The sequence below is a fragment of the Natrix helvetica genome, assembly GCF_964273705.1.
Source record: "Natrix helvetica genome assembly, chromosome: 6".
NCBI classification, from domain to species: Eukaryota; Metazoa; Chordata; class Lepidosauria; order Squamata; family Natricidae; genus Natrix; species Natrix helvetica.
The window spans coordinates 67516882-67544408 of record NC_138553.1 but is presented as its reverse complement, the minus strand read 5'-3'; the positions used below and the strand labels follow the sequence as shown (position 1 = coordinate 67544408).

The window sequence follows — 27527 nt, the reverse complement described above, 5'->3', positions numbered from 1 at the left end:
GCTAATTAAAAAATAATAAAGGATGCAGTAAGAACACTGGGGGAAATGTGAGGAGTGTAGGAGCTATATTGGGAAATGATTAATTAGAACTATAAAAAATTTTTCACAGCATGTATAATCATAGGCCATTCCAGCATAATTAAACGAACAGATTCTGGATTTGTGTACATATTAAATTTATCCACAAAGAAGTAATTATCAAGAAGTTTTCTTTTTTTTTACTCTGAACATCTGCATATTGATTACAAAATAATAAATTTATGCTTTGCTCTTTAGTACATTTACATGAGAAGCTTTTACAATGCGAAAGGAAGAATTTACACATTAACAAATTTACATTTAGGCACGCTTTGATATATCATACCAACACGGGAAACATGCTTCCGTATGAACTGGTGCCATGCTATGTGAGGAAAATGGAGCATCTTGCATCTGTATCAATGGAACCATTCTACTCTGCCACTGTTTTCAGTGGAAACTCTTCAAAGCTTCTGAGGTCAGCGGCTTTCAAATGGCCTGGGCTTCTTATAATGCACAGAGCAGTTAGTCTATTGTAAAGGCTCAATTATCTTTGTAATAGTTGTTGAAGTTGATTCGTAGTAAGAAATCTTCCAGGTGAGGCTGGTATCCTCTGTTGATAAGCTTTGTTACTACTGCAGGAAAAGAGGGAAAACTTAGAAAAGTCAATCGATCAATTGAATCTGCATCTTCACAGAAACGGCTTATGGCAAGAGAAATGTTACTGGGTCTCTTCCAAATGTTCTTATTGGAAAAAGCAAAGTGGCCCTGGAATGAATCCTTGCAATAACGAGCATCCATTGGATGATGCATTTCAAATCCTAAACTTTCATGATTTCTCCCAGCAGTTTCATTTAACTGCAGAGAATCTTGTCCAGCATCCTGCCCCACTAAGTGTTTTAGATATCCTGCATAAAGAGGGATGCTGTCAAGTACATTGGTAAGCATAGCAATAATCAGCTGGATTTCCTTATAATAGCTGTAAACAGGGGGATTTAAATTCTGAATAAAAAAGGGGAGGGAAATTCAGCTCAAAATTAGGGGGTGAAAGTAGGCCTGAAGGAAAAAACACATGCTATGGAAAATATGACCCTTAATTTAGGGATGAGGGCAGGGTGAACCAGCTGCATATTTATCGTAAGGAACCAAACAATTACAAAGAGGACTGTGGAAAGACAGTGTGTGTTGTGCCTTCTTTATGCAAACTGTTGCAACCTGAGGGATTATATAGCAGGAAAAGGTGGATAGGAGATTGCAGATTGCAGAAGCACAGCTGAGGCTGCACCTGACTTCACGGAGGTTTCACTATCTTGATACTAAGTGATGCTTTAATTTAATATGAAATGAAGTGAAAGTGGTTTTTCTTCTGCACCTTAAAATACAGACTATGTTGTTCTTTCCTCTGAAAGTTTGCTCTAAGGAAACTGATAAATTAACTAGTCTTAATTTTAAATGGAATGTAATCTTTAAAAAGATTAGTCAAATATGCCGTGTTTGAATTTCATTTTGATTTTCAGATTAACATTAGAAAAAAAAATTACATGGCAAGTCTTACCATTGAACAGAAAATGAGAGTAATATTTGAACGTGTTATAGGACTGCTGCATTAATCCAAAGTTTGGGTGAACGGCCACATGTTTGCTGCTATCAAAATTCCATGACTGAGAGATTAACTGGCTACGGAACTTTAAAATGAGGCTAAAGATGCTGTGAATTATATTCATCACAGGAGCTGCCTTTTCTGTCAATAATCCCCTATCAAAAAAAAAAGCAAAGATATATTTTAAACATATATCAATGTAAAATTAACTGACAGACAGCAATGCAATCCCCTCTAACTTTGTAATAGATTTAATAGATGCATCAGCAGTTATAAAAACATGCATTAAGTCTGGAAACAAAGAAAATATTAAAAAGAAAGTCAAACTGGCTCATTGCTTCTTAAACATCTTGTTCCAACTTTTAAAAATTAGAGCGCCCCAAAGCAGCTTTTGTATATATTTATCATTTACCATATTCAGAATTAAAATTGATTGATTCACAGAGTATTTATCATTGAATCATGTAAAATAGTATACCAACCCCATTAGATACTAACCTTTTGTTCATGAAAATCTCCAAGTTTTTAACAAATAAAAAATAGTAAGAGTGTAATTGATTTACATGAGGTGTGTCAAAGTTGCGGCCTGTGGCCCAGATGTGTCAAGCGCTGGCCACGCCCACCCCCATTTTAGCAAAGGGAAAAATCACGATACATCTCATGACAACAATGTGATGATGTGAGTTTGACCCCCTGATTTACATTTTGTAAATATCTTCAACATCTGGAAAATAACTTTGCTTTTGTGAACCAGAGAAGGCCTGGGTGATTTCCAGAAAGATTCTGCTATAACCTTTCTTAATAAACTATAGTTGCAGTCAAACCTGTGTGAATTCTGTTGTGACCCTGGACTGCCTTAAAGGGTTGACATGAATCTTGACTCTTCCCTGCTCTGCATAGAGTCATCATTACTGTAAGGAAGCAATTACAAGGAGGATTGGGGAAAGAAACCACTTGTGCAAAGGATCCTAACTATATTTATTTGATTTTTATTTGCCATTTACTATAAGCCATTTTGGGAGACCTATTATTCTAAAAGGATATAAATTATTGTAATCAATCAATCAACCAACAGGCCCTAGGGTTCAAACAAAGTACAAATGTATAAAAACTTCCAAGAGAAGCCACAAGTGGTTCTGTACTAGGGTGGCCACAGTCTAGATTGCTCCTGAGAACATACACAGACTGACTTTTAAACAATCTTAAAGGAATTATTTCTGCGACTTGAAGTACTGTAAAACGTTCTCTTCATTCCTGCAATGCAATGCAAGCAAATACCGTATTTATCGGCGTATAACACGCACAGGCGTATAACACGCACCTTCATTTTAAGAGGGAAATTTCAGGAAAAAAATTTAAATTTCAAATAAAGAACTTTGAAGCAAAATAAGGGTAGCTCAGAACTTTTTTTAATTAACTTTTAGTTGGGAGTCCGGGGAGAGGAGAGATGGCTCATCCATTCTCTCCTCCTCTCACCCACACCCCGCTGTCTAAAGCGCTTCCTTTCGCCCGCCCGAGCTCTTCCGCGGGCGAAAGAAAGCGTTTTAGTCGGGTGTCAGGGAGAGGAGAGACGGCTCATCCATTCTCTCCTCCTCTCGCCCACACCCCGCTGAGTAGTGCTCCGTGATCCTTTTCTGTGCGCCTGGCGTTTAGGACATCCAGCTATCTATCTAAACGCCAGGCACACAGAAAAGGATCGCGGAGCGCTTCGCCCCAACAGCAGCTGCTTTTCTGTGTGCCTGGCGTTTAGATAGATAGCCGGATGTTTTAAACGCCAGGCACACAGAAAAGGATCGCGGAGCGCTTCGCCCCAACAGCAGCTGCTTTTCTGTGTGCCTGGCGTTTAGATAGATAGCCGGATGTTTTAAACGCCAGGCACACAGAAAAGGATCGCGGAGCGCTTCGCCCCAACAGCAGCTGCTTTTCTGTGTGCCTGGCGTTTAGATAGATAGCCGGATGTTTTAAACGCCAGGCACACAGAAAAGGATCGCGGAGCGCTTCGCCCCAAAAGCAGCTGCTTTTCTGTGTGCCTGGCGTTTAGATAGATAGCCGGATGTTTTAAACGCCAGGCACACAGAAAAGGATCGCGGAGCGCTTCGCCCCAAAAGCAGCTGCATTTCTGTGCGCCTGGCGTTTAAAACATCCGGCTATCTATCTAAACGTCAGGCACACAGAAAAGCAGCTGCTGTTGGGGCGAAGCGCTCCGCGATCCTTTTCTGTGTGCCTGGCGTTTAGATAGATAGCCGGATGTTTCAAACGCCAGGCACACAGAAAAGCAGCTGCTGTTGGGGATCGCAGAACGCGAACCGGCGAAGCGCGCTCAGGAAGGCGGGGTAATGGGGTCACGTGTGCTTGAGGCTGAGGCAGCCTCAGGCTACTGTAAAAACAGTATCGGCGTATAACACGCATACATCATTTGCCCCCTATTTTTCGGGGGGAAAAGTGCGTGTTATACGCCAATAAATACGGTACTTTCTGTGGTCCATCAATGCACAATGCATCTGTTCTGCTACATTATAGTGGAAGTAAACCCAAACCAAGTCAGTAAATGTAATGGAAATCCATGTTCATCCAACACTATTGATCAACATAAGCAGACAAGTTCTACAGCTTCCTTACCGAAAGATTGCTTTGTTGAGATATTCTGCATGTGTTCTGTGAATTTCTTCCAAATTCCCCACAGAAGACAATTTATTCCCAAATTCGCACCAAGTGACATGCAAAATCTGATTGGCAATATAACCTTGAATAACTTTAACAAAGTGCTGCATTTCATGCTTATAAAGCTGCAATTGTCGAAACTGGACTGAGTTTGATGCATGTTTTACTAATGCTGAAAAACAAATATTACATTTAATCATTCAATCACAGGGTCTGAAAATACAGTTATTTATTTAAAAATGAAAAACAGTATTTTAAATCCCAATTTAAAAGACAAAAGAATACATATAATTTAAGGTTAATGAATCACTGCTAAAATGTTGAATAAAATATTACATGATCAATAGAATGCATGCAAAAATACAATGGAAAAAAGAAATATTTGGCAGAAGTACGCAAATCAGTCTTACCAGTTCGCTTTAAGTGGAACCAGACATCTTTAAGAGTCCATACCATATGTTTCAGCTGTAGCAGGAAGGAGAATATCTTGTTATATTTATTCATACAGTTTTCAGTAATTACAATATTTAAGGGCCAGTCCACCTAAAAGGAAAAGAAAGTAATTGTCACTGCACATGAATCTATATTTTGCAACCTTTTGAGCTAGAAATTTAAAAATAACACAAATACGCATGTATAGTTCCAGAAAATATTCAGAATCAATTATTCTAATAAATCAACCATGGCTTTAGAACAGCGGCCCTCAACCTTTTGGGCACAAGGGACCGGTTCCGTGGAGAGAAGTTTTTCCACGCACCGGTGAGGGCATGATTTTGTATGCTGCCTGCATCCGTAGATAGGGATTCACTTGTTTCTGTGGTCTGGTTTCTGGCATGGTGTGGCCAGGTGGATCAGGTTGGGGACCCCTGCTTTAGAATACAAGTCGAAAAGTTCCATGGGCATCTTACCTTGTATCGTAGGTCCAAGCAGGCTAAGGCATCAGGCGCATTAGGTTTGAACATGTCTGGGAGGTATTTCAATGCAAAAGAGAGGTTAGAAGCCAAGTGACTGTCACCGTGAAGACTGTACTGAAGTGCCTTATTCAAGATGGAATTGAGGACTAATGGATTCAGAAGTTCACCAGGTGTCTGTCCTGATCCCAGCTTGAATGAGAAAATAGCATATTAGAGGCTGAGAATTCACTGAGCAGGATGTAAGCAGAAGTTAAGCATGCTGTTTATTACCAGAAAATCTCCTTGTGCCAGAGTTTCCTATAATGCACAGTTCCTAGAGTGGCTGTTTGCTCTTTTACCACATTGGAAACACAATCATGAAATGGCTATTTTCTGACCTATCATCGGTTTAATCTTGGCAAATAGATATAATTCAATACCTTTTCAAAAAGCAAATCACTGAGTGATTGAGCAAATTCTCCATCTTCCATTAACAAAAAATGCCTCAATGCTTCAAAATGTTTTTCAACATTCAATTCCACAAAATAATAATCCACAATGGCTTTGTTCACAAGGGAAACACTAGAAAAAAAAATAGGTGATCCAAATTTTAAAACGTAGAATTAAAATTCTCTGCTCATTATAAAAGGGAAGAAACAAAACCAGCTAGTTAAAATGAACTAAATCATAAATCGAGCTGTGAAATATATTAAAGATAATGTCCCTTTTGATCCTGTATACAGAATTAATGGTTAGTTTCTACAAAAGATCTTACTAGTTCAACATCCTTTGGTTGCTTTTCAAGTAAGGATGTATCATGTGTGTTGAAAATAAAAAGTTCCTTTCAAATACGCCTTGTTTTTCACCCTAACTCTTCATCATATTTGTATATAATTCCTTTGGCCTGATGAAGAAAAGACTCAAGAGGAAATATGCTATGACATTTATAGATCTAATACAAGTTATTACCGTATTTTTCACAGTATAAGACGCACCAAGATTTTGAAGAGGCAAATTTTAAAAAAAAGTTTTTGCACTCTGCAGACCTCCCAAAAAACGGCCCGGTTTCCACACACACCCCAAAAAGAGCATGAATAGCCTTTAGGAGGCTTGTAGAGTGCTCTTGGGGGGTTGCCCCCCCCCAAATGAGCAAAAAACGGGCCATTTTTTTTAAACGGGCCCATTTTTTTATTTAAAAAGGGCATGCATAGCCTTCGGGAAGCTTGTAGAGTGCTCCTGGAGGGTGCCCCCCCCCCCCAAATGAGCAAACTGGCCCATTTTTTGCTCATTTCTGCCCTCCCCAGCCCCCAGGAGAACTCTGAAAGCCTCCTAAAGGCCATGCACAGCCATTTTGGTGAAGGGGCGGGGTTTCGGGAGGCAAAAAATGCTGTATTTAGTATATAAGACACGCCCAGATTTTCAGCCTCTTTTTTGAGGGAAAAAGGTGCATCTTATACTCTGAAAAACACGGTATATGATACATGATATGATATACATTGTTTCTGCAATAATCACTAAATTGCCTATACAATTGACTCAATAAAAGGGGGGGGAGATGATAATTTGTTTGTCCTTAACAAAACAATGTGAACAGAACAACAAAGTACTCTTACATATTGACTTAATAGTTCCAATACTACTTACTGAGAAACTAAGGGGGTAGTGATTGACCGTTTCATCAGCACAGGAAGTGATAAGAGCTCACTTAGTTGTACAGCTGTTTCATCTGTTGCTGATTGTACTGAGGGATCCACAGGGAAAGTGTAGGATCTGGGGATCATGTGATGTAAGAGATGGGAAACTGGAAGCTCGGCTGCATTACAGATAAAACAAAAATTTGTAAGGCGAAACATTATTATTTTTAAACATTATCGAAAGGTAAAATACAATAAATCGAACAATCAATATGCAACAATCTGTAGTTTGCACTTGCCATCTTAGTATATAGACAACAACCATAAAGTAATGGAAGTATTTATAAAATGCTGTTCAAAAAATTGAAAACTGAATGGAATCACAAATGCCAAAGAGTAGAAAATTTACAGTAAATCAGATTATTAATCATGGGAAGAAAAAAGGTACACAGAAACATAACAGCAGTCGGACAGGGATACTCCAAATCAAATTTTCAAGGATTGAAAATTTCTCTTCTGTGTCATCCCCAGAAGTTAAACCTAAACTAGAAGCAAGTTAAAATGTTCCAGATGAAATTTGGGATGGACTATGTTTGCAGCATTACATGGAGTTTCCAGAGTGGATAATTAACTTCCAGGAAAACATCCAGAATAGGTACATTTCTCATAACATTCAGCTCTGTACAATCTTAATCAGAGATTAAGAGAGTTGTACATTTTTGCAGGCCCTAAAATATGTACAGTTCATGCACCAAAGCTTTACCTACTGTAGTGGCCATACAATGAAAAAAGAAGCACGTTAAACCTTGACTTATTACTGAGCCTCTCTTTTCTCACAGCCTTTAGAATGAAATCAAATTAGAATTTTAAAAAAAGATTTAAAAAATTCATCCTCCCTAGGCTAACAGTTAGTGGTCATTGATGTAGAACATCTACAGCAAACGTGACCAACCCACGGGTAGCTTGCAGTCCTGAACAGCTAGTTATATGGCTCCACAAGATTGTAAACTTTTAACACTATTATGTGATTTTTTTTTAGCGATACTATACTATATATTTTATATGTGGCCCAAGACAAATTCACTCTTCACTCAATGCAGATCAGGCAAGCCAAAATGTTTGGATACCCATTATCTAAAGATCATAAACTCCTCACCCTTGAGCTACTGAGTTATAGGTTAGCAAGACTCAGAATCTTCTTTGAAAGTCTGCATTGTATCAAACAGTTTCACTGTCTTAATGCATCTCGCTTTGAGACTACTCACACATAAATTCATATTGATCCTGATATTTTTCCAGGCAATATTGATTAGATAAGGCTTGCAGGTAATCATCTTCTTTCTTCCATATAGCAACACTGGTGCTTCCTCCTTCCTGGTTTTCAGACACGATGACCTCAGAGACAGACGTTTGCTGAGTCACAACACACAATGAGGTTGATTTTTCAGGTTCTTCTACCTGATGAAAAAGAAATGTTGGTATTATAATGTTCCTTCAATTGGTGTATTTATGTAGTCTCATTCATTTTTCTAAATTCTAAAATATTCAAATTGACATAAAAATATAATGGAATAACAACAGAAATTTCTCCAGTTTCCATAGCGCAAAAAAGTTAGTTTGTTCCCATATAAACCAACAATTAATTTCAATTAAATATACGAGCATTAATATCATCACATGGTCTCTGAATCATTCCTTAAAATTGCTAACTCCCTATCTAGCTAGTTAGAAAAGAAAGAAAGAAAAGAAGAAAATCCTATTTTAATGCTAAGAGACAGTGGAAGATAATTAATATCCTCACCTCCCTTTCTTTCTGTTGGTCAACTGCTCCTTATGGAGACAGCAGACTCCATAGCTACACATTGATGCTGGCATTCCTAAGTAAAATCAGCTGAGTGAAGCAAAGCATGCTAAGAAGCAATAGTCAAAGCAGCAATATGAGAATACTAATATTCTATAATTTTTTCCTTGCTGGCTTAGCCTTGAAAGCCTCTGCCGAAATGGTGATTGGAAAGTAAACAATCCTTTGCATTTTGAAACAGTACAAAAAGAAGGATTCATAAACTTATTCTTCTCACCACGAAAGTCTGAAGATCTTCAATTTCATCTCGGACGACCACTATATGAAAAAAGAAATATTATGTGGGGGAACAGAAGAAATACATAAGGTTCATATATATAAATTGAATGTCCTCCTTGTATTCAGTTTTTATATTTCATATAAATATTTTATGTTTTAGCCATACTGTATATAACTTTACCTCCCCCGATAACCAGAGAAGAAACATCAGGATAATGTATTTTTGGAATCATATCTCTTAGTTCAGTTTTAGTATAATTCTTAATAATATTGGATTTTAATATTTTTAAGTTGTTTTATAACCTGTAGCCTCTTGTTTTTAGTTGCATAAACAGCTTTCAACTTACTAAATGCCATTCATTTTCCATTTATTTTTATATAAGGGGGGGGGACATTCTTAAGATTTGCTCAAGTATTAATTCAGATCAGTTTTAACTATTTTAATGTACCTGACAAATCTTTAATTTTGTTACATAGCTTCCCCAAACATGACCTCCTGGCTGCCCCCTTCAATTACAAAAAGTATTGGGGATTGTATAGCCCACCATATTAAAGAGCAACAAGTGGGATAAGGGCTGTGCTTAGAAAACTCAGATGATTTCCACTCAGCTGTTTGACCTCTCTGAATTCAACAGATTTCTTTAGTAGCTATATCAATGCATATTGGTATGTCACTCACCCTGTGCTTCCTCGCCGGAGCTTTCTTCTTGCGTTTTATCCAAGTTAGCCAACCCATCGTCAGGTGGTCTTGTTTCTTGTTCTTCTCCTTTCCCATCAGAGTCTCTCCCATTGTATAGAAATGTCTGTAGTGCACAACTGGATGCAGGACCGAAACCTGCTTTAAGATGAGGTATTGGATCACTGTCAGTTGAAGGAGTCCATTCCCCCAGCTGAATACTGGACTGGGATGCATGTCCGAAGGCGCTCCATCGAGGCTTTGAACTCTCAGAATCCGAAACCAGCTCTCCAACTTTAAAATGGGACTCAGAGGCATGGCCATGGACATTCCACCGAGGTCGAGAAGACAGACGTTCGGAAACATTTTCCCCAGTACGGATGTTGTCATCTAAAATGTCCCCCTGAGTGTTCCATCGGGTTCTCATGGCTTCTACCTTTGGCACATATTCACCAATCTTTATATTAGCATCTGAAGCATGACCATGAATATTCCACCTGGGTCTCGAGAGCTCTACCTCGGAGGCATATCCTCCAACAGGAATATGAGCTATGGAAACATGCCCATGGATGTTCCAGCGAGGTCGGCAAGTCCGTTCTTCAGAAGCATATTCTCCAACCTTGATGTGCGCATCTGAGGAATGACCATGCGGATTTGAATGTGGTTGGGGGAGTTCAGTGTGAGCAACGTAGCCTCCTATTTTAATACTCGCATCAGATATGTGGCCATGAATGTTCCACCGAGGTCTCCTGCTTTCAACATTGAAAACATTTTCACCCACCTGAATGTGGCTTTGGGAAACCGAAGGCCTGAGAACAGTGTTAAAGTCATATTCATTATCCAGAGAAGCATGGAAGGCTGTTTCTCCTTCTGCAGCCTCTTTTGGCAGAGAATTACTTTCCTTTCTTTGATCACTTAAAGACAGATCTGAATTGATACTTTCCAAAGCTTCCTCTAACAGGTCTGTCTGTTGGGTTGTTGGGAATATTTCTTCCTGAGGTTTTGGCAAAAAATCTTCAAAATTCAGACCAAGTTCAGACATACTCTTTGAAAGTGTTGCCGTCTGATCATTGCAGGCAGTTTGAGAAGCAACTTCTGCTTCTCCCAGTTCAGAGCAATCCGTAGGCTGCACATTTAGGGGCTGTGTTAATTCCAATGGCTGATCATTTGAAATGTAATTTGTCACTTCAGGTTTTGTATCTTTTCCCATTTCCATAATCTTTTGATCAGATTCTAAAGAAGTTACCTTAAGTGCAAAAATTGAAAATAATTACAATATATTCGTAATTCAATTGCACAGTTGACTTATATTCAATTCTTTTCTTTCAGAAACTTCAAGTTTCTGAAATTACTTGTATACAATTTTATTTACTAGCTCATCTTATTGCCTTCACTACATTTCTCAAAGGGCTCAACAGTGTTTCATATACCATGGAAATCATCTGGGTTACCACAAACATATAAGCACTAATCAAAGGGCATATTCATCTTTAAAACAATAGCCAATTTAATGGTAGGCGACATGTATGAAGAAAGTCCCAGGCATGGTACTACAACTTAAAACAACAATCAGGACAGCTACTTCAAATCTGAATAGAATAAACATGGCTAAAAGGAAAAATGGTCTGAAGTAAGATAATTCCCTATATTTATTTTTAAACACAGTATTACTCATTAGCGGTGGAGCAAAGCATTGAAATGGTTACATTGCAATATGTACTGGTATAATAAAGTACACCTTGAAAGCATTATGTTTTCTGTACCAAACTAATCTTAACTTTTGTAATATTGAAATATTGAAAATATTGATCCCATTTTTATACTGTTGAACAGGAAAAGTTATGTTTTTTTTAATAACACAGAGCTAAATGATACTTTTTGTAGTTGAAAAAATGACTTTTGTCAAGTACCAGTCTATGATAAAATGTCTCTTTTTACTAGCATTTTACTAGATTTTAAACTCTGGCCCCAAGCCATATATATAAGAAGTACAAACCTGAAGCTCAGCATCTTTCTCTTGGCCTGCAGCCAGCATAATCTGTTGACTTTGGTCTTCTGGAATTATATTTACTTTTTTCCTGTACTTTCCACCAGGAAGCTTTTCAAGCATATCCTAAACATAAAATAGAAATATTACATGTTTGTAATAAGTAGATTCAATGTGGTTTTTAAAAAAGAAAGAAAAGTATCAGTACCTCAATATGTTTTTGATCTTTTAACAGGAAATTGAGACGGACTGTTTCCAGTTTATGCCTCTGGATTCTCCATAAAGCTTTTTTTTCTCTACGAGCTGCATCTTCAGACAGCTTAGTATAATGGTCAATTAACTCTTGTCTAAATGGAAAGAAAAAAAAAAACCCACTGGTATCTTAGATCAAAGATTCTATTAAAGCAGAGCAAAACAAACAAAATTGATTAATACAAATTGCATTACTTCCAAAGTAGATTCAGCCTAAACGGTCAAAATCAGTGAGCAAGATAGATATTCATGGAATTCAATTGAATGAAGTTACCTGTAATGTAATTATGGTGTTCAAAGCTTACAAAATAATTACCCCCAAAAACCTATAAGCGAATTTACAGAATAAAAAGGACAAATGCCATGTGTTGCTGTGTCTTCAGAAAGAACAATACTCTTTCCTACACAATCAAATGGCAAGATTAATATCACTCTATCACAGCTCTCTACTATAAGTAAAAGTACACGTCAGTTGGTACTTTTGTGTCACCTTGTGGTAAGCATAGTGTTCTTTTAATTGTTTACTCTGATTAGTGGTGCATGATCCATTAGATTGGCTGAATTCATCACTACGTTTGATAACTCCGCAGACAAAAATATGGCATACTAGGAGCATGCAATGCTTCAGATGTGATTTGGACAAAGTGTTTCAGAACAGATTGGAACAGGAATGCAGCTTCTCTCTACCAACTCATGAAAGCAACTGCTTCTTTTCCACTTAATGAGCAGCAGACCATCTCTTTTTAAGCTATGCGTTCATGATTTAAGAGACTTTTAGTATTAGCATAAAAAATAAACATTTTTCTCAATGCTAAACTAAATCTGCTCTTGATCACTGAAAAAATCTGAACATGAAATACTATGTGTCATGCTTCCAAACTGAGCCAGCAAAAGAAAAGGCCACACTGTGAGCAGAATGGGTCTCTTTGTGGAGTCTCAACTTGGCACGTGGTGAACAAGAGTGTAAAAGGGTTTCTAGGCAGCATTACTGGCTTCTGCTAGCCAGCTGACTATATGGACTCTGCACGCTCCTCCCTCTTTTTCCTGGTTGCTTCCTGGCCAGCTCCAGCAAGTACTTTTTTGTCCTGGCTCCAACAAACACACTTCGAGCCCAGTTGCTCTCTAGATGGCTCCAGCAACCACTCTTCAAGCCTGGATGGCTTCTGAACTAACCGCAGCTGGCTTGCCTTCCTGGCTCCTCTCCCAGTGTGAGTCCCATCACCCAACACCCATCTGTGGCTCCATGCATCCCCTTCCCCCTACTCATGTGTGGCAACTCCAAAACGGTGCGTTATGGCCACTTTGAATGGCATGCTGACTTGGACATTGACTCTATGATTTGCTTACCTTGCCCTTTTCTCTAAATCTTCTTCTAAAGCTTTCAGTCTCTTCTCCCTCTCTCGGAGTTCCCGAGCATAACTAAAATCATCATCAATTTCATCTTGTTTCAGAGCACGTTGACGCTATCAAGATATTCAGAAAGATTTTCAGAATAATTTTGCAACACCTTAAACGGAGCTGTATATTTTTTCAGGCAAATTCAATATATATCCATCCATCCATCCACCCCCCCTCCCCCACACAGAGCTGCTAGTGAAAATGTACATTTCAGATGAATAAAAACATACCTCTTGATCTTTTACAAATTGTTCTTTCAACTTCTGAAATTGTTCACGTTTTTTTACATCCAGTGCCATTTTATCTGATATCTGTTGATCTAAAAATAAAGTTAAAATGCATATTTTTATAAGAAAAAACCTAGAAGAAACTCAACCAGATTGCAAAGACAAGTATAAATTACCAGTAATGGCTTTGAGAGCTTTGCTAGCTGTTTTTCGAGCATGAGCAATTAACTCCTGTTTCTCAATTTCCATGCGCAAAACCTAGGAGAAAATCCATGTGATTTACTGTAATTTCCAAATGTTATATCATAAAAGGAGACATACATTAAATAAATTAGAAAATTTGAAATTCAAAATGTTATCACACAGAAACCAAAATCTTGCCTATATTTTGTCTAGATCCTGGACAATGGATTGGAATCATTTACATTCTGAAATTATTCTGTTAAATATATTTACCTTTTCTTCCTTGCTGATGGTACTATAGCGAGCAATTCTTTCCATTCGACCTACATAGACTGCACAATCTTTCTCAATCTCTTTTAACTCATCAAGGGAGAAAGTTACAGAAATCCGAGGAACAGGAATATCAGACCAGCATATGTAGTGCTGCAAAAATAGGAAGATTAAAACCAACTTTGTTTTTAAATTATACACCTTTTGCGTTTAACTAGCCACCTACATTGTTTAAAGGCCACAGTCCTATACTTTCTGAATCTGATGGGCTTTATTCCTCCTGTAACCATAGACTTTTAAGCATTTCTACTATGAAGGAGATAAAGAAATAATTTAAAGCAAGCTATATAGAAGATATTCTGACCACTCATTATAAAAAATAGTTTTTAGGAACTTGTAAATAAAATTAACTCCAGGATTTCATGGAAATCATGGCACAAAAGGAGACAGGGCAGGAAATCCCTAAAACACAGAGCAGGGGTTTCCAAACTCCCAGAATTCCTGAGGAATTCTGGGAGTTGAAGTCCAAAAGTCTTAAAATTGCCTAGCTTGGAGGATTCAACTGGACCTTGTAAGAAGGCAAAAAGAACAGCCATGCAAGCTGGCAATTCCTTACTGTAACAGCCTGAAGTACCTGAGCCATCAGCAGCAAAGATAAAGACAGAGCAACTTAGAAGACTTATCAAATCCAATGCCAATTATAACCTCCTTCTGATACATATGGAAATAAATAATACTGCAAAAAAAAAACCCCAGCCAGGACCTTCACCTATGTTGAAAATGATTGGTCACGCAAAGGAAAATGGTATAAAGAAAAAAAGAAAGAAATTGGGGTGAATGGGAGAAATCTGCTTTATGGGAATGCAATCTGAGTTATCAAGATGATGGTAGTTGGCACCTAACAAGGATTGCAACTGTGAGTATACACAACTTCTAAAGTTATATAAATAGCCCTAGAGTTAGTGTTTCAAATATACTAAACAAAATAATAAATTAACTTTTAATACTTACCCTGGGACAACACAGTTTCAGCAAGTTTATAGTTTTTCCACAAATATAGACATCATTAGCAATATGTTTCAAGAACACAGGAACACAATCTTCTACTTCTTTAGAAATCAAAACATATCCATGGGTCCAGTAATGTTTGTCTAAGTATAAAGAAGTACAATATATCAAAAGGGTTCTGAAATACAGGTGAAACTTGAAACATTAGAATATCGTGCAAAAGTTCATTGATTTCAGTAATGCAACTTAAAAGGTGAAACTAATATATGAGATAAGATTCATTACATGCAAAGCAAGAGAGTTCAAGCCGTGATTTGTCATAATTGTGATGATTATGGCATACAGCTCATGAAAACCCCAAATCCACCATCTCAGAAAATTAGAATATTACATGCAATCAATAAAACAAGGATTGTACATAGAACAATATCTGAAAAGTATAAGCATCCATATGTACTCAGTACTTGGTTTGGGCCCCTTTTGCAGCAATTACTGCCTCAATGTGGTGTGGCATGGAAGCTATCAGCCTGTGGCACTACTGAGGTGTTATGGAAGACCAGGATGCTTCAATAGCGGCCGTCAGCTCTTCTGCATTGTTCGGTCTCATGTCTCTCATCTTTCTCTTGGCAATGCTCCATAGATTCTCTATGGGGTTCAGTTCAGGCGAGTTTGCTGGCCAATCAAGCACAGTAATCCCATGGTCACTGAACCAGGTTTTGGTGCTTTTGGCAGTGTGGTCAGATGCCATGTCCTGCTGGAAAATGAAGTCAGCATCCCCATAAAGCTCATCTGCGGAAGGAAGCATGAAGTGCTCCAAAATCTCCTGGTAGACGGCTGCGTTGATCCTGGACTTAATGAAGCACAGTGGACCAACACTATGGTTCCCCAAACCAACACAGACTGTGGAAACTTCACACTGGACTTCAAGCATCTTGCAGTGTGCGCCTCTCCATTCTTCCTCCATACTCTGGGTCCTTGGTTTCCAAATGAGATGCAAAAGTTGCTCTCATCAGAAAAGAGGACTTTGGACCACTGAGCAACAGACCAGGTCTGTTTTTCTTTAGCCCAGGTAAGACGCTTCTGACATTGTTTGTTCTTCAGGAGCGGCTTGACAAGAGGAATACGACGTTTGAAGCCCATGTCCAGGATCCGTCTGTGTATGGTGGCTCTTGATGCACTGACTCCAGCCTCAGTCCACTCCTTGTGAAAGTCCCCAACACTTTTGAATGGCCTTTTCCTGACAATCCTCTCCAGGCTGCGGTCATCCCTCCTGCTTGTGCACCTTTTCTTCCACACTTTTCCCTTCCGCACAACTTTCTATTAATGTGCTTTGATACAGCACTTTAGGAACATCCAACTTCTTTTGCAATTACCTTTTGAGACTTTCCCTCCTTATGGAGGGTGTCAATGATGGTTTTCTGCACAACTGTCAGGTCAGCAGTCTTTCCCATGATTGTGATTCCTACTGAACCAGACCGAGAGACCATTTAAAGGTTCAGGAACCCTTTGCAGGTGTTATGGCTTAATTAGCAGATTAGAGTGGGACACTTTGAGCCTAGAATATTGCACCTTTTCACAATATTCTAATTTTCTGAGATTGTGGATTTGGGGTTTTCATGAGCTGTAAGCCATAATCATCACAATTATGACAAATCACGGCTTGAACTATCTTGCTTTGCATGCAATGAGTCTATCTCATATATTAGTTTCACCTTTTAAGTTGCATTACTGAAATCAATGAACTTTTGCACGATATTCTAATGTTTCAAGTTTCACCTGTATATCATTTTGGCATGGTTTTAAAGCAATAAAATGCAGTGAGAACCCAAATATTATCCATTTGTTCTTCACAAGCCAGGCAACTTCCTTTGAATGACATTTGTGTTGCAACTATTTTTCACTCATTAGGTTCCATTTCTCTCTCAGTCCAACATATCCTATAGAGATAACTACTGCGTTGGAGAAAAATGAGTGGAGGGAGCCTTATTTGTGATGCCCTGAGTTCCTGAACAAAACGTGGGATATAACTCTAACAAATAATATTTCAAAGAAAGCTTACCTCTAAAGCCAAGATAATCTTCATTCACCTGAATCATGAATTCACCATACACATCTCTGAATACACCACTATATACCCAGTCGTGGATAAACCTAAAGCAGAAAACATTGGACAACAGTTTTAAAGAAGATATTCTAGAATGGCTGTTTTTATGCAAGATCAAGATGATTTCACATAGGATTACTAAAACAATTCAGTTACGGCAGGGGTGTCCAAACTTGGGAACTTTAAGACTTGTGGACTTCAACTCCCAGAATTCCCCAGCCAGCATGGGAGTTGAAGTCCACAAGTCTTAAAGTTCCCAAGTTTGGACACCCCTGAGTTATAGTAACTGGGAAAATCTGGGTGCTCTAAGAAATCCATTCCATCATTTTGCCAGATGACTGTGACAATGCATGGCTCCTACCTTGTGTACGGTTCACAGCTTGTTTTCAGAAGGGACAGGAGAACTGGATAATGCTCACTGCTGCAGTTATTAAGAGTCTCTTGGTAGAGATATGAAAGAAGCTTAACTCCCTGAAATACATACAAGCCAGTTTGTGTAAAAAGCATAAAACTCACATTTTTTTTCAGTTGAGACTCATTTGCCTGGCTTTATCCAAGAAATCAACAGGATAAAGCTACTGTTCACAGCTGCTCCCTTCCTCAAGTGAGCCTGTTTTAGTAGTTACATATTCAGGCTCTCAACAGGTGGGGAAGTACACATTATTTTTTTGCTCAATTACATTATTACAAACATTGATGAATACAAAAGTTACACATTGAATAGTATAGGTATCATATCAAATCATTTAAAATGCATAGCCTCTAAGCATGTTGAGAGCAACTATTTATTCCAACAAAGCCATACATAAAAATGTACACTTTTTTGCTGTGACTTAGAAACAGAAACAATCGCATGTACTCACAGTTGGAAAAGAAGCACTGGTGCCTCCAGCAGCTCCCACAGCAGTCGTTCCTATGCCACAGAGTTCAGCCAAATACCTTAACAAAAAGACAAAGCAGCTACTCTTGCGCAATCACTTGTAGAATATTAAAACTGTCCAAAATAGTTGACAGACAAGAGAAGCTCTGAGCTCTACTGATGTTTGGCTCAGAAGAGGATTAGAGCCTTGCATCCTTAATGGAGTTTTTATATAGCAATTGAGGCCAAACAATGATGTGAGATCTTGCCTTCTACAACCCAGGATTCTCAAACAACATATGGTATGTTAAGTGCAACTAAACTTTCAGGAAAAGATAACAGAAATATCTTTTATTATAGGTCTTGGATTAAATCCAGTTTAAATTAACATTTGAACTTAATTTATATAAATATTTTAATATACCATACATTTCAAAATATCACAATCAACTAAAACATTCATAGCAAATATCTAGGTATGTTAATTATGTTACATTGATCTAACTACGGCAATATACTGTATTACTGTATAATAAAATATATTTCAATTCCTTGAATAGTCCATTAGTAATAACTAGGTGTGCCACATTATCTTGCCTATCCTAGGGTTGAGCCTGAAAAGCTAAGCAGATCCAGATTTCGTTAGTTCTTGGATGGGAGATCACAAGGAGTCCTGTGGTCCTAAGCTAGTCTGGGACTTTGCAAAGAGATCTCGTAATAAGCCACCAGCCAATCATTTCTACTTGGTCCATGAAAACAACATTGATGTGTCCAACCAATGTGACATTACTTTCATAAATAAATTTACACTGAGGCAGCAGCTTTTTTATAGAGCTTTATTAGAAATGAGGGATCAGGGCTACATTTTTTTTATTTCCCAATGCTCTTCTAGCCTTAAGTTAATCTGTCATGACCCGATTGGAACCTGGTTCGGAGGAGGAAGAACATCCGGGACTATCCAACAGGGATGGCATGTCTCCCTTGGCAAGTTTGGAGATGCCAGGGGCTGAGGATGATGCCACCCCAGGCCCCTCAGGCATTGGGGGAGGTGGCTGACCAAATGGAGAGCTGCCTGCCTTCACAGACACAGGGGAGGATTGCTGATAGGCCGCTGATCTCTTCTGGTGAGGAACAGCTGCCTCCTCCACTCAATCCAAGGGCAAGGAGAGCAGAGCACAGGCAAGCCGAGAGAAGGGTTGCAAGGCCCTTCCCACCCCTCCTCACAAAGAACATCCTGAGAGGAATGACTTAAGGAGAAGCTGTGGGGAGTTAGCCTTCGCCAGGAACAATTGTTTGTTTTGGATTATACTCCCCTGGCTTTGACTCGTGCCTTGTTTCAAGAACTGCTCTTCGCTTTTGCTTTGAGGAAGAGCCCTAGTGGTCATTGGAGGGCCATTTGTTGAACACTTCTTGAGGAGAACAAAGGACTCTCTAAAGCCTGCCTTGGCTTTACCACCTGGGTCATAACAACGTCTTCTTAGTCATAAAAAGTATATGTTTAATTCAGGAACCTATTTTAGCAGCTACAACTAAATTACAGTAAGCTATTAAAACAGAGTTCCCCAACCTTTCTGGTTTTGTGAACCAGCGTGCAGAGGGGAGAAGGGATGGTTTTGCATGGGCAGCCACTTGCATGAATGGAGCATGAGCACAAGTGCTCGCCCGCTGCTTGTGCAAGTGGGGATGTGTGCATGCTGCTTCCCTGGCCTGGTTCCAAATGGCTCCCAGCCCAGTAGTAGGTCACAGCCAGGTGGGTTCGTGACCCCTGTGTTAAAATAAAGGCAGGACCTTTCACACCACTATCTTTAGGACACTGTTGAAAAGTGTTCGATCTTCCATTTCTGTTGTATTACATTAATCCTACAATGTTACCTTAGCTGTCGTCCTAGTTTTCGGAAGAGAAAGCTGATTGTTAGAAGAGTTAAAGTTTGGGGAGTGGACAAAACACACGCTCGGTAGTACTGTAAGTATTTCCTCAGTCCACTTGTGAATGCCTAACAACAGCAAAAAGAAAGCATTTTTTAAAAAAATTAAAAATATTAAATACAACGTATCTCATACTTTACTAAACTGGAAAATGGAGATAGGATACATTAATCTTTTTCAGAGGATAAGGGTCTTTTCACACACTACAGCTTAGACACCAACCTTTTGAAACATAAAACCATTGTTCAGTAGTGACACACATTCTCTGCATGAACAAATCAATTTGTATATCATGTTAAGTTATGGCTTACTGAATCACAGTTGATAATTGAGACACAACTGAATTGCTGCCAATTCTTACAGTATAAACCATGAGGGCTACAATACGTTGAGTCAAAACCAAATAATGACAGCTAACAAAACTTGGTTTAATTTATATCCGCTTACAAATATATAGCAGTTGGCAATCAGAAAGATTTCTACTAATATAGTCAACAATATATTCTGTACACTACATGTACCTACCACTCTGTGGGATGTGGACAACAGTATGTTGAATTCTAAGGCAAACTCTAGCCTTGGAGCCCACTGAATGTATACAATAACAGAAGCAGTATGGAATGGAACTGGGCTTTTGTATTCCTTGTGATATATCAACCAAAATGTGCCAAAATTGACTGGTACTAGTCTTAGGTTACATTATAGAATTTTGGCACAAATATGAATCTAAATGTTGGTTGCTGAATAAATCAAGAACAGTATACCACAGAAGGCATTTGTGAGAATAAATGGAATGCATAACAAATGGTACAATGCTGAGCAGGGAATAAGACAAAGACATGTGGATGCTCCCTTGGCTATTTTGTGTCTTTGTGTGTAAATATACAGTGAAAGGAATATTTGTGTCAGTTATTAGATATGTTGGACTAAGACATGAATCTGCATATGTTTTTGTATTCAGAGACAGTGCTACATTGTTAATGAGGTTAATAAGTTAATGAAGGCATGAGGCTCTGTTGTCAGTAGCTCCTATCCAAAAAGCGCCTTAAATGTTACACCAAAGCTTGGCAAAGGCTTCTCCTAGCCAAGTACTCTGCTTGACTATCAAGCAGGAAGATAAGAATCCAGAAGAAGTCCTGAATAATGAAAACTTTCTTCAGGAAAGTGCAAATCCAGTCCCCAAGAAGAGTTAGTTTAGACCTTGTTAGAGATCTGACGGTTTCTGTAGAGACAACAGCACTATCCTCTGGGACGGAATAGCAGCTTGCTTTGTCCCATCCACTGTCTTATGATCTCAAGAGACTCTATAAATAAATTTACATCATCTACTATCTGGCTCAGAATTGTATAAGTGAATGTCATCAGCAAATTAATTATACTTCACCCAGAATCAACAAATGATGTATCTCACTAGTATTGGGAGAGAAAGGGATCATGAAGCATGTATCCTTGGAGAGACAAAGAGCTTGATTGGTCAAAACTACTGACTGGAGTCACCTGCTCAGAATGGAGAAGACCTACAAAATGGTACCTTCTGTCTGTAACATCACAAGTGTCCAGAAGAACATTATGATTGATGGTATTTAGAACACTAATGAAAAATCGAATAGGACTAAGAGGGCTGCACTACTACAATCCAGGTTCTGGTGCAAGTTATCTGTAAGAGGGACGAACACATCTTCAATCTCATAACCAGGTTGAATCCCAAGTGAAGTGTAACAGTTAGGTTTATGTATGAACAAGGTTCTGCTTGCTCTCAGCATCTCATTCGCCCTGCACTTTGTGAAGAATTTTGTACAACTGGGATGTAATTGAACAGAGAAAGAACAAAAGGTATTTTTTCTTCCAAAACAGAGGACATACCAGATTTTACTAATAGATATCAGAGAAAAAGACTATATTCAACCAAACTAATAATAAAAACTGCAAGTGCATTACCTGAAATACGAGCCCTTTTTTGTATGAGGAGTCCAGGACTGGCTGAATAGAGAAACGGCTCAGTCGTGTGTAATAAGTTCCATATTCAGCCACTTCTGACAATAGACAGTTCATACTTTCAGGTGAAGTTCCAGATACATAAATGCCTTGTTTCACTACAAATATCTGAACTGCCTATAAAGTTGGGAAAACAGTAACAGGAAATTACTAAAATGCACAACATAGAATATATTTACTAAACAAATGCATGTCCTCATAAATCCAATTGGGAAATACTTAAATGCATTATTTTTATATGAATTTTTGAAATAAAAATCTACTGATTACTGTATTAAAAATAAAACTACTATATACTATATTGAAATGTTATACCTGATTAAATGAGAAAGAAGTGGATACAACTCCAATAAGAACATTTAACACATCTTTAACAATTTCTGGTTCTTTTACTAATACACGTTGTGGTAACTGAAATTTAGTACTGCTGAAAAGTTGCAGTTCTTGTTCTCGAAGTCTGCAAAATTTGTCAAAGGCTTCTCTTCCAGCTTCTGAAAGATATGGCTCCTCTTTTTTCCCAGGTGGACTGTCAGGAAAAACCACAAAAATGTTAAAACTAGAAGTCTGAATTACCTTTGAAACCAAGGCTCAGTTTGCCTCAAGAAAACTATTATTGACAAAATCATGTATAAAATATACGATTTTCTTTTTCTGTTTGACCTTCAGTCTAAGCTATGAATTATGCATAAGTATTCACCATGTTATAAAGAGATGTAGATTACAAGCTGTTTCCAACTCACTGGAGTCTACGCATTATGGCCCACAATTCCTTTTGAGTAAATACCTTTTTATTAAATATTATTTAATACCTGTTGCATTAAATGTAGTCTAACAAAAAAGAACAAATAAATTAATTTTAATTTCTTTGGCAAATTACTCTTATTTTATTTGTATGTCAGTATGTCTGCTTTTTTGGGGAGGTTGAAAGTAAACTCGTTTATATAAAATAACTTTTAAAGGATTTGGATTTAAATATTCTGTATATTTATAAAACATTGGACAATTTTCTTCAGAACTGAACTAGTAATGATGATAATCAAAAAATTGGTGATTAGTTTAACAATTTTCTAGAGGTGTTTTTTTTAAAAAAAAAACTTTTGAAAAATGCCAGATAACATACATTATATTCTGAATCCTGTTACTATGCATTCCTTTTCATTAACAATTATGTATCATCCAAAGCAGGAGTCACCAATCTTTTGGGCCTCAAGGACCACATAATTTTAAATCCCACGGACCACTAATATGTTTTTTTTTAAAAAGATAAATAGTATTTAGTGCAATATAAAAAATGTAAATAATTTTTCTGCAGATCACCAAAATTTTCTTGCAGACCATCAGCTACTACTACAGCTTCCACACTATTAGGTTTACAATTCCACCTCTGCCAAAAATGTAACTGAACAACATAGATATGAATGTGATATTTTGGATCCAAAGACTGCCATTCTCCAATTTTCCATTCATTGCAAACAAATAGATTATAGTTGTATATTAGTAAGTTAACTCTGGAAATTGAACAGTAGTATGAAATCTAATAAAAAGACTTGAAACATTGCTGTACTAATCACAGCACCCTCCTGCCCCAAAATAGCTCATTACAACAAGCACTTTTAAAAAATATAAAGCAAAATACTTACAATCCAATTCTTTCCCAGCATCGTCGTTTACTAGGTCCATAAGTAAGTGCTGCCTCCCAGAGATCAAGATCTGGTGTCACACTGGGTTCTGATTGAGAGTCTGGAGTGAGATTGGATGCTGACTGGAATCCTTCATCTTCAGAAGGATCAATACTTTGGGGAACCTGCAAATATAAACATACTTATTTACTGTTCCTCTACAATTACTTTTAAAAACTGTGCTTTGGGATTGTTCTGAAAGTAGAGCTTATAAGAAATTGTTTAAATTAAAATTAATATCTAGTTTTAGTTTGTATCCAACTTTCTATAAAAATATTTCATATGAGACAATATTGCTATACTATAACATTCAAACAGGAATAAATAGTATCAATAAATGAAAGCAATAAAACATTTTAGAACCCTAAGTTGTGAAATATTGGTTGATGTGTCAGAAGCATATTACTAGTCAAGAAACATTTTGTAATGTTGAGACAGGGCTAAGGCATGCTGATCTTCTTGAGTATATTTATATGAATCACATTATACTTTAAGATGGAAACATACAGCATTAGATCAGAGGGATGCGTGAAAGTGAAAATCTACATTTTTGTCTTTGTTTATCCTTCCAATGAGCTAATAATTGTAGAATTGCAGAGTGAATTGAGACAGTAGCCTATGTCATCTGTTTTCTATGGAGGAAGTATAAATATCCATAAGTTCATTAAGACCAATATTGGCATAGACAAAAGAAAACAATCTTATACCTTGATTGCAAGTCCAGACATATCTGCATTGTCAGGCACTGGTGGCAAATCCAACTTGATGTCCATATCATATGTACGACTGTGAATGAGAGCACCAAAGAGCGAGACCCGAGTTTCTCTTTCATATCTGTCCCCCATTGAACAATTCTGTGAAAACAGTTCCACCATAGGAAGACCTGTACCAGGTGCTGCCTCCATAATTTGCAAGGTCTTTTGAATTGTATCATTACATTGACGTTCTTCATTTGCAATAAAAGCCTGCACGTCTGCTTCAAATATGCTAACATCATAATAATCATAACCTTGATATTTGGTGTTTCTTCCTACATTTTTGTTATTCATGAAATAATCCTTTTTGAGGGGTGAACAATGAGGAGGCCCAGTTCCTGCAAGCAGTACCAGAAAATCCAAAATAGAAGTAATTTCAGTAAATGGTAAGCAAGTAGACTTTTCTAATTCCTCTACAAGTTGCTCCAGCCTGTCTGCTTCTAGGCTCAGTCCAGCAACTCTCAAATTGAAAGACAGCATTAATATTTTGTTTTTCACAGGGAGTCTAGAAAAATTTGATTGAGAAACTTTGCAGGTTTCATCCAGAAAAAGATTAGCAAACAAAGTATTATATGCAACCTTTTTGAGACTTTTCCTTGAAATTTTTTTGCTGCTCTTTCTTTTGTATAAATGGACCTTTGTTGACACAGATACTAAGTGAGCCTCACACAAGTCACCAAATAGTTTTGTAATACTCTCCATGGTCCCATCAGTTGTGGATATCCACAATCAACTCAGAATGAATCCAGCACTAATAGTCAAACAAGCATTGGTTTGTGTTCCTACAAAAAATGAAAGAAAGAAAAATTATTAACATAATTAATGCTTTTCTCTGCATTATAAAATTAACAGCCAAGACTTTAGGAATATCCCACTACTAGATAGCAAGTAGCCAGAATGTTGCAAACATAACACTGTCATAGCAGCTCAGGAAACTACTAAGGTTTTTGTCAGAGCAATAATCTATTTTAAATCTTTTAGTCTAATTAATACACAAATTTTTAATCAAAACTTGCTACTCTTTTTTCAGAAGATCCTAGCCACATTTTGTGTGGGAACTACATGTGCGCACTTTGGTATTAGTTTTTGACTCCTGGGGAAGCCTGGACTAGTCTCTGCTTATTTTAATTAGGCTATGACATTATTTTCTGAAATTTCTTTCAAGATGCCACTTATTTACTTTATATTTCTTGGCAAAACGTTAACTATAAAAACAATGCAAGAGAAAAAGGGGTGAGTATGCTATTAAAGAATCCAACGTAAACTAAATACATAACCTACCAAGAACACACATACACACACTTTATATAGAATTGGGCTTACAGCCCCACACCACCTAGGGCAGATGGGGTGCCAAATACAGCAAAAAATGAAGTATACATAACTGCGATGAAAAACCAAGATGGGAAATACTCAACAGCTACCCAGGATACACATTCAATTGGAAAAGCAAAGAAATAATTGACCATGCAAACAGAAGAGCCAAAGAATTCCTGGAAGCCTGGACCCAATAAAGGAGCCATCAATAGATTATTATGAATCGTAAGGCTAAAATGCATGACAGATAGATCTTTCTGAAGGCATGAACTAATGGCATCTATGAAAGAAGAAACCCATGGTGATAGTTGCCCACTGAACACTGCAAAGAAGGTAGTCAAAGGAATGTCAGGATAAAAGCTGCAGAAGCATTTTTGATGACAATTAAAGATGTTTTCTAAATGGATGGAGCTGCCCAAACAAGGAGCCTCCAGCAGTCTCAAGGGAATTTAAAGTAAAAATGACTAAATGATTTAGAACGAAATTGCAAGAGAGGGAATTATGTGGAGCATTTCAGAGATTTGTATGGGATGATGATACAACCAAAAATGAGACTGAAACAAATGCTAAAAAAAAAATTAGTCTCCAAATAATGAAAAGAGAAACTATAAAAACAACACCTCCCTGGTGATTGGCAAGGCCCAACAGACTTCATTTCCTTAGAGTCCTACGAAAAAATCAGGTGGAACAACAGCTGATGACCTCTTTCTATTGATCCGGGATAGAAAGTGTCCTCACATACTGCATTATAGTATGGTATGCTGGTTTAACAGTTGCGGACAGGATGGTATTACAGAGAGCGATCAATTTGGCACAAGAAACCATTGGTTGCCCTCTGACACCACTGGATGACATCGCCAGGTCTCGCTGCTTTAGCAGAGTAAGGAAGATACTCAGCGATGATTCACACCCTGGTCAGTGTCTCTTTGCACTTCTACCATCAGGCAGAAGACATCAAAGCATAGCCAGTCGAACAAATAAGTTTAAAGATAGGTTCTATCCTTGGGCTGTCCGACTCTTAAACACAACCACAATCACTCCATGCAACGCGGAAACGTATGACTAGTTTTTCTTTTTCTTTCCTTTTTTCCTAATTACTTGCATAGGGATTATTCTTTATAGTATTTATGTCGTTTGTATTTTTTGTCATGGATTGTGAGGCTAAAACCAATTTCGTTGTATACATGATGTACAATGACGATAAAGGCTATACAATATACTATAAATGCGGTTAAGAATGGTCAGAAATGGAAAGGATGCACCTGATCTTCGGAAGGACATTACTTTATAATTATTTATAATTATTTTCAACGGATACAACGGCTACCTCGCAGATTATCTTCCCCTGCAGATAAAAGGGCTACCGTAGCCTGGCGATGGGCAGGATTCCCTAGGCAAGAAGCAATGTGCAGCAATGCCTCCTTCTCCGCCATCGGCACGCCCCAATGCTGGCTGGGGATGATGGATACTGTAGTTCGGTAGCCTAGAAGCCGCCAATTTGGAAAAGTGGGCACAAGCACAAAACGCGGAGGATGCTGCGGCGTCGGAGGGAAAGAAAAGCCGGCGTTGGCGGAGCACAGGCCCGGTTCCAGTCTCCAGGAACAGGTGGTCGTCTGGGTCTCCCGCCACTTCTGGGGGATTAACCAACAATCAACGGAGCTGATAACTTAGGTAGGCAAGACAGCCGGAGCTCCTAACTGGGCAACCGATACTGGGGAGTCCGCCCTTGACGAGCCTGGAGTAGCCGAGGCGAGGTGGTTCCATTTCCCCTCCTCTCCCAAATAAATAATAATAATTTAAAAATAAATAAATCTCGCCTTTCCTGAGGGAAGCGCGACCTTCCGCTTCAATGCTTAAAATTCAAAGAAAAGCCGACCTACCGCGGGGCATGAAGGAAATGGCAAGATTGGGGCGGAGCTACTGTAGGAGGGCGGGGTCAGGCATGCGCAGAAGGGCCACTTGGTAGGAAGGGAGGCACGTAATAGGCGGGCGGCTGGGATCAATG

General features: G+C 38.2%; 1 protein-coding gene across 2 annotated transcripts; it reads right to left on the bottom strand.

Annotated features, from left to right (window-relative positions):
* Nucleotides 1–48: 48 nt before the first annotated feature.
* TUBGCP6 (tubulin gamma complex component 6) lies at nt 49–27527 on the bottom strand. Of its 2 annotated transcripts, none has more exons than XM_081958416.1 (26): nt 27403–27527; nt 24158–24987; nt 23412–23575; nt 22087–22297; nt 21715–21888; nt 19723–19844; nt 17855–17930; nt 17353–17462; nt 16947–17038; nt 14891–15030; nt 13883–14032; nt 13603–13684; nt 13430–13518; nt 13149–13264; nt 11758–11896; nt 11559–11675; nt 9566–10808; nt 8885–8925; nt 8072–8264; nt 6817–6985; nt 5613–5754; nt 5188–5382; nt 4690–4822; nt 4238–4451; nt 1574–1773; nt 49–653 (listed from the first exon to the last, which is right to left on the bottom strand). In XM_081958416.1, exons 2-26 carry the CDS (start codon nt 24905–24907, stop codon nt 562–564), a joined length of 5154 nt encoding a protein of 1717 aa, XP_081814542.1. In that variant the 5' UTR covers nt 24908–24987; nt 27403–27527; the 3' UTR covers nt 49–561. The 2 variants fall into 2 exon arrangements, with proteins under 2 accessions (XP_081814542.1, XP_081814541.1); XM_081958415.1 differs by lacking the exon at nt 27403–27527 and adding an exon at nt 26850–27368.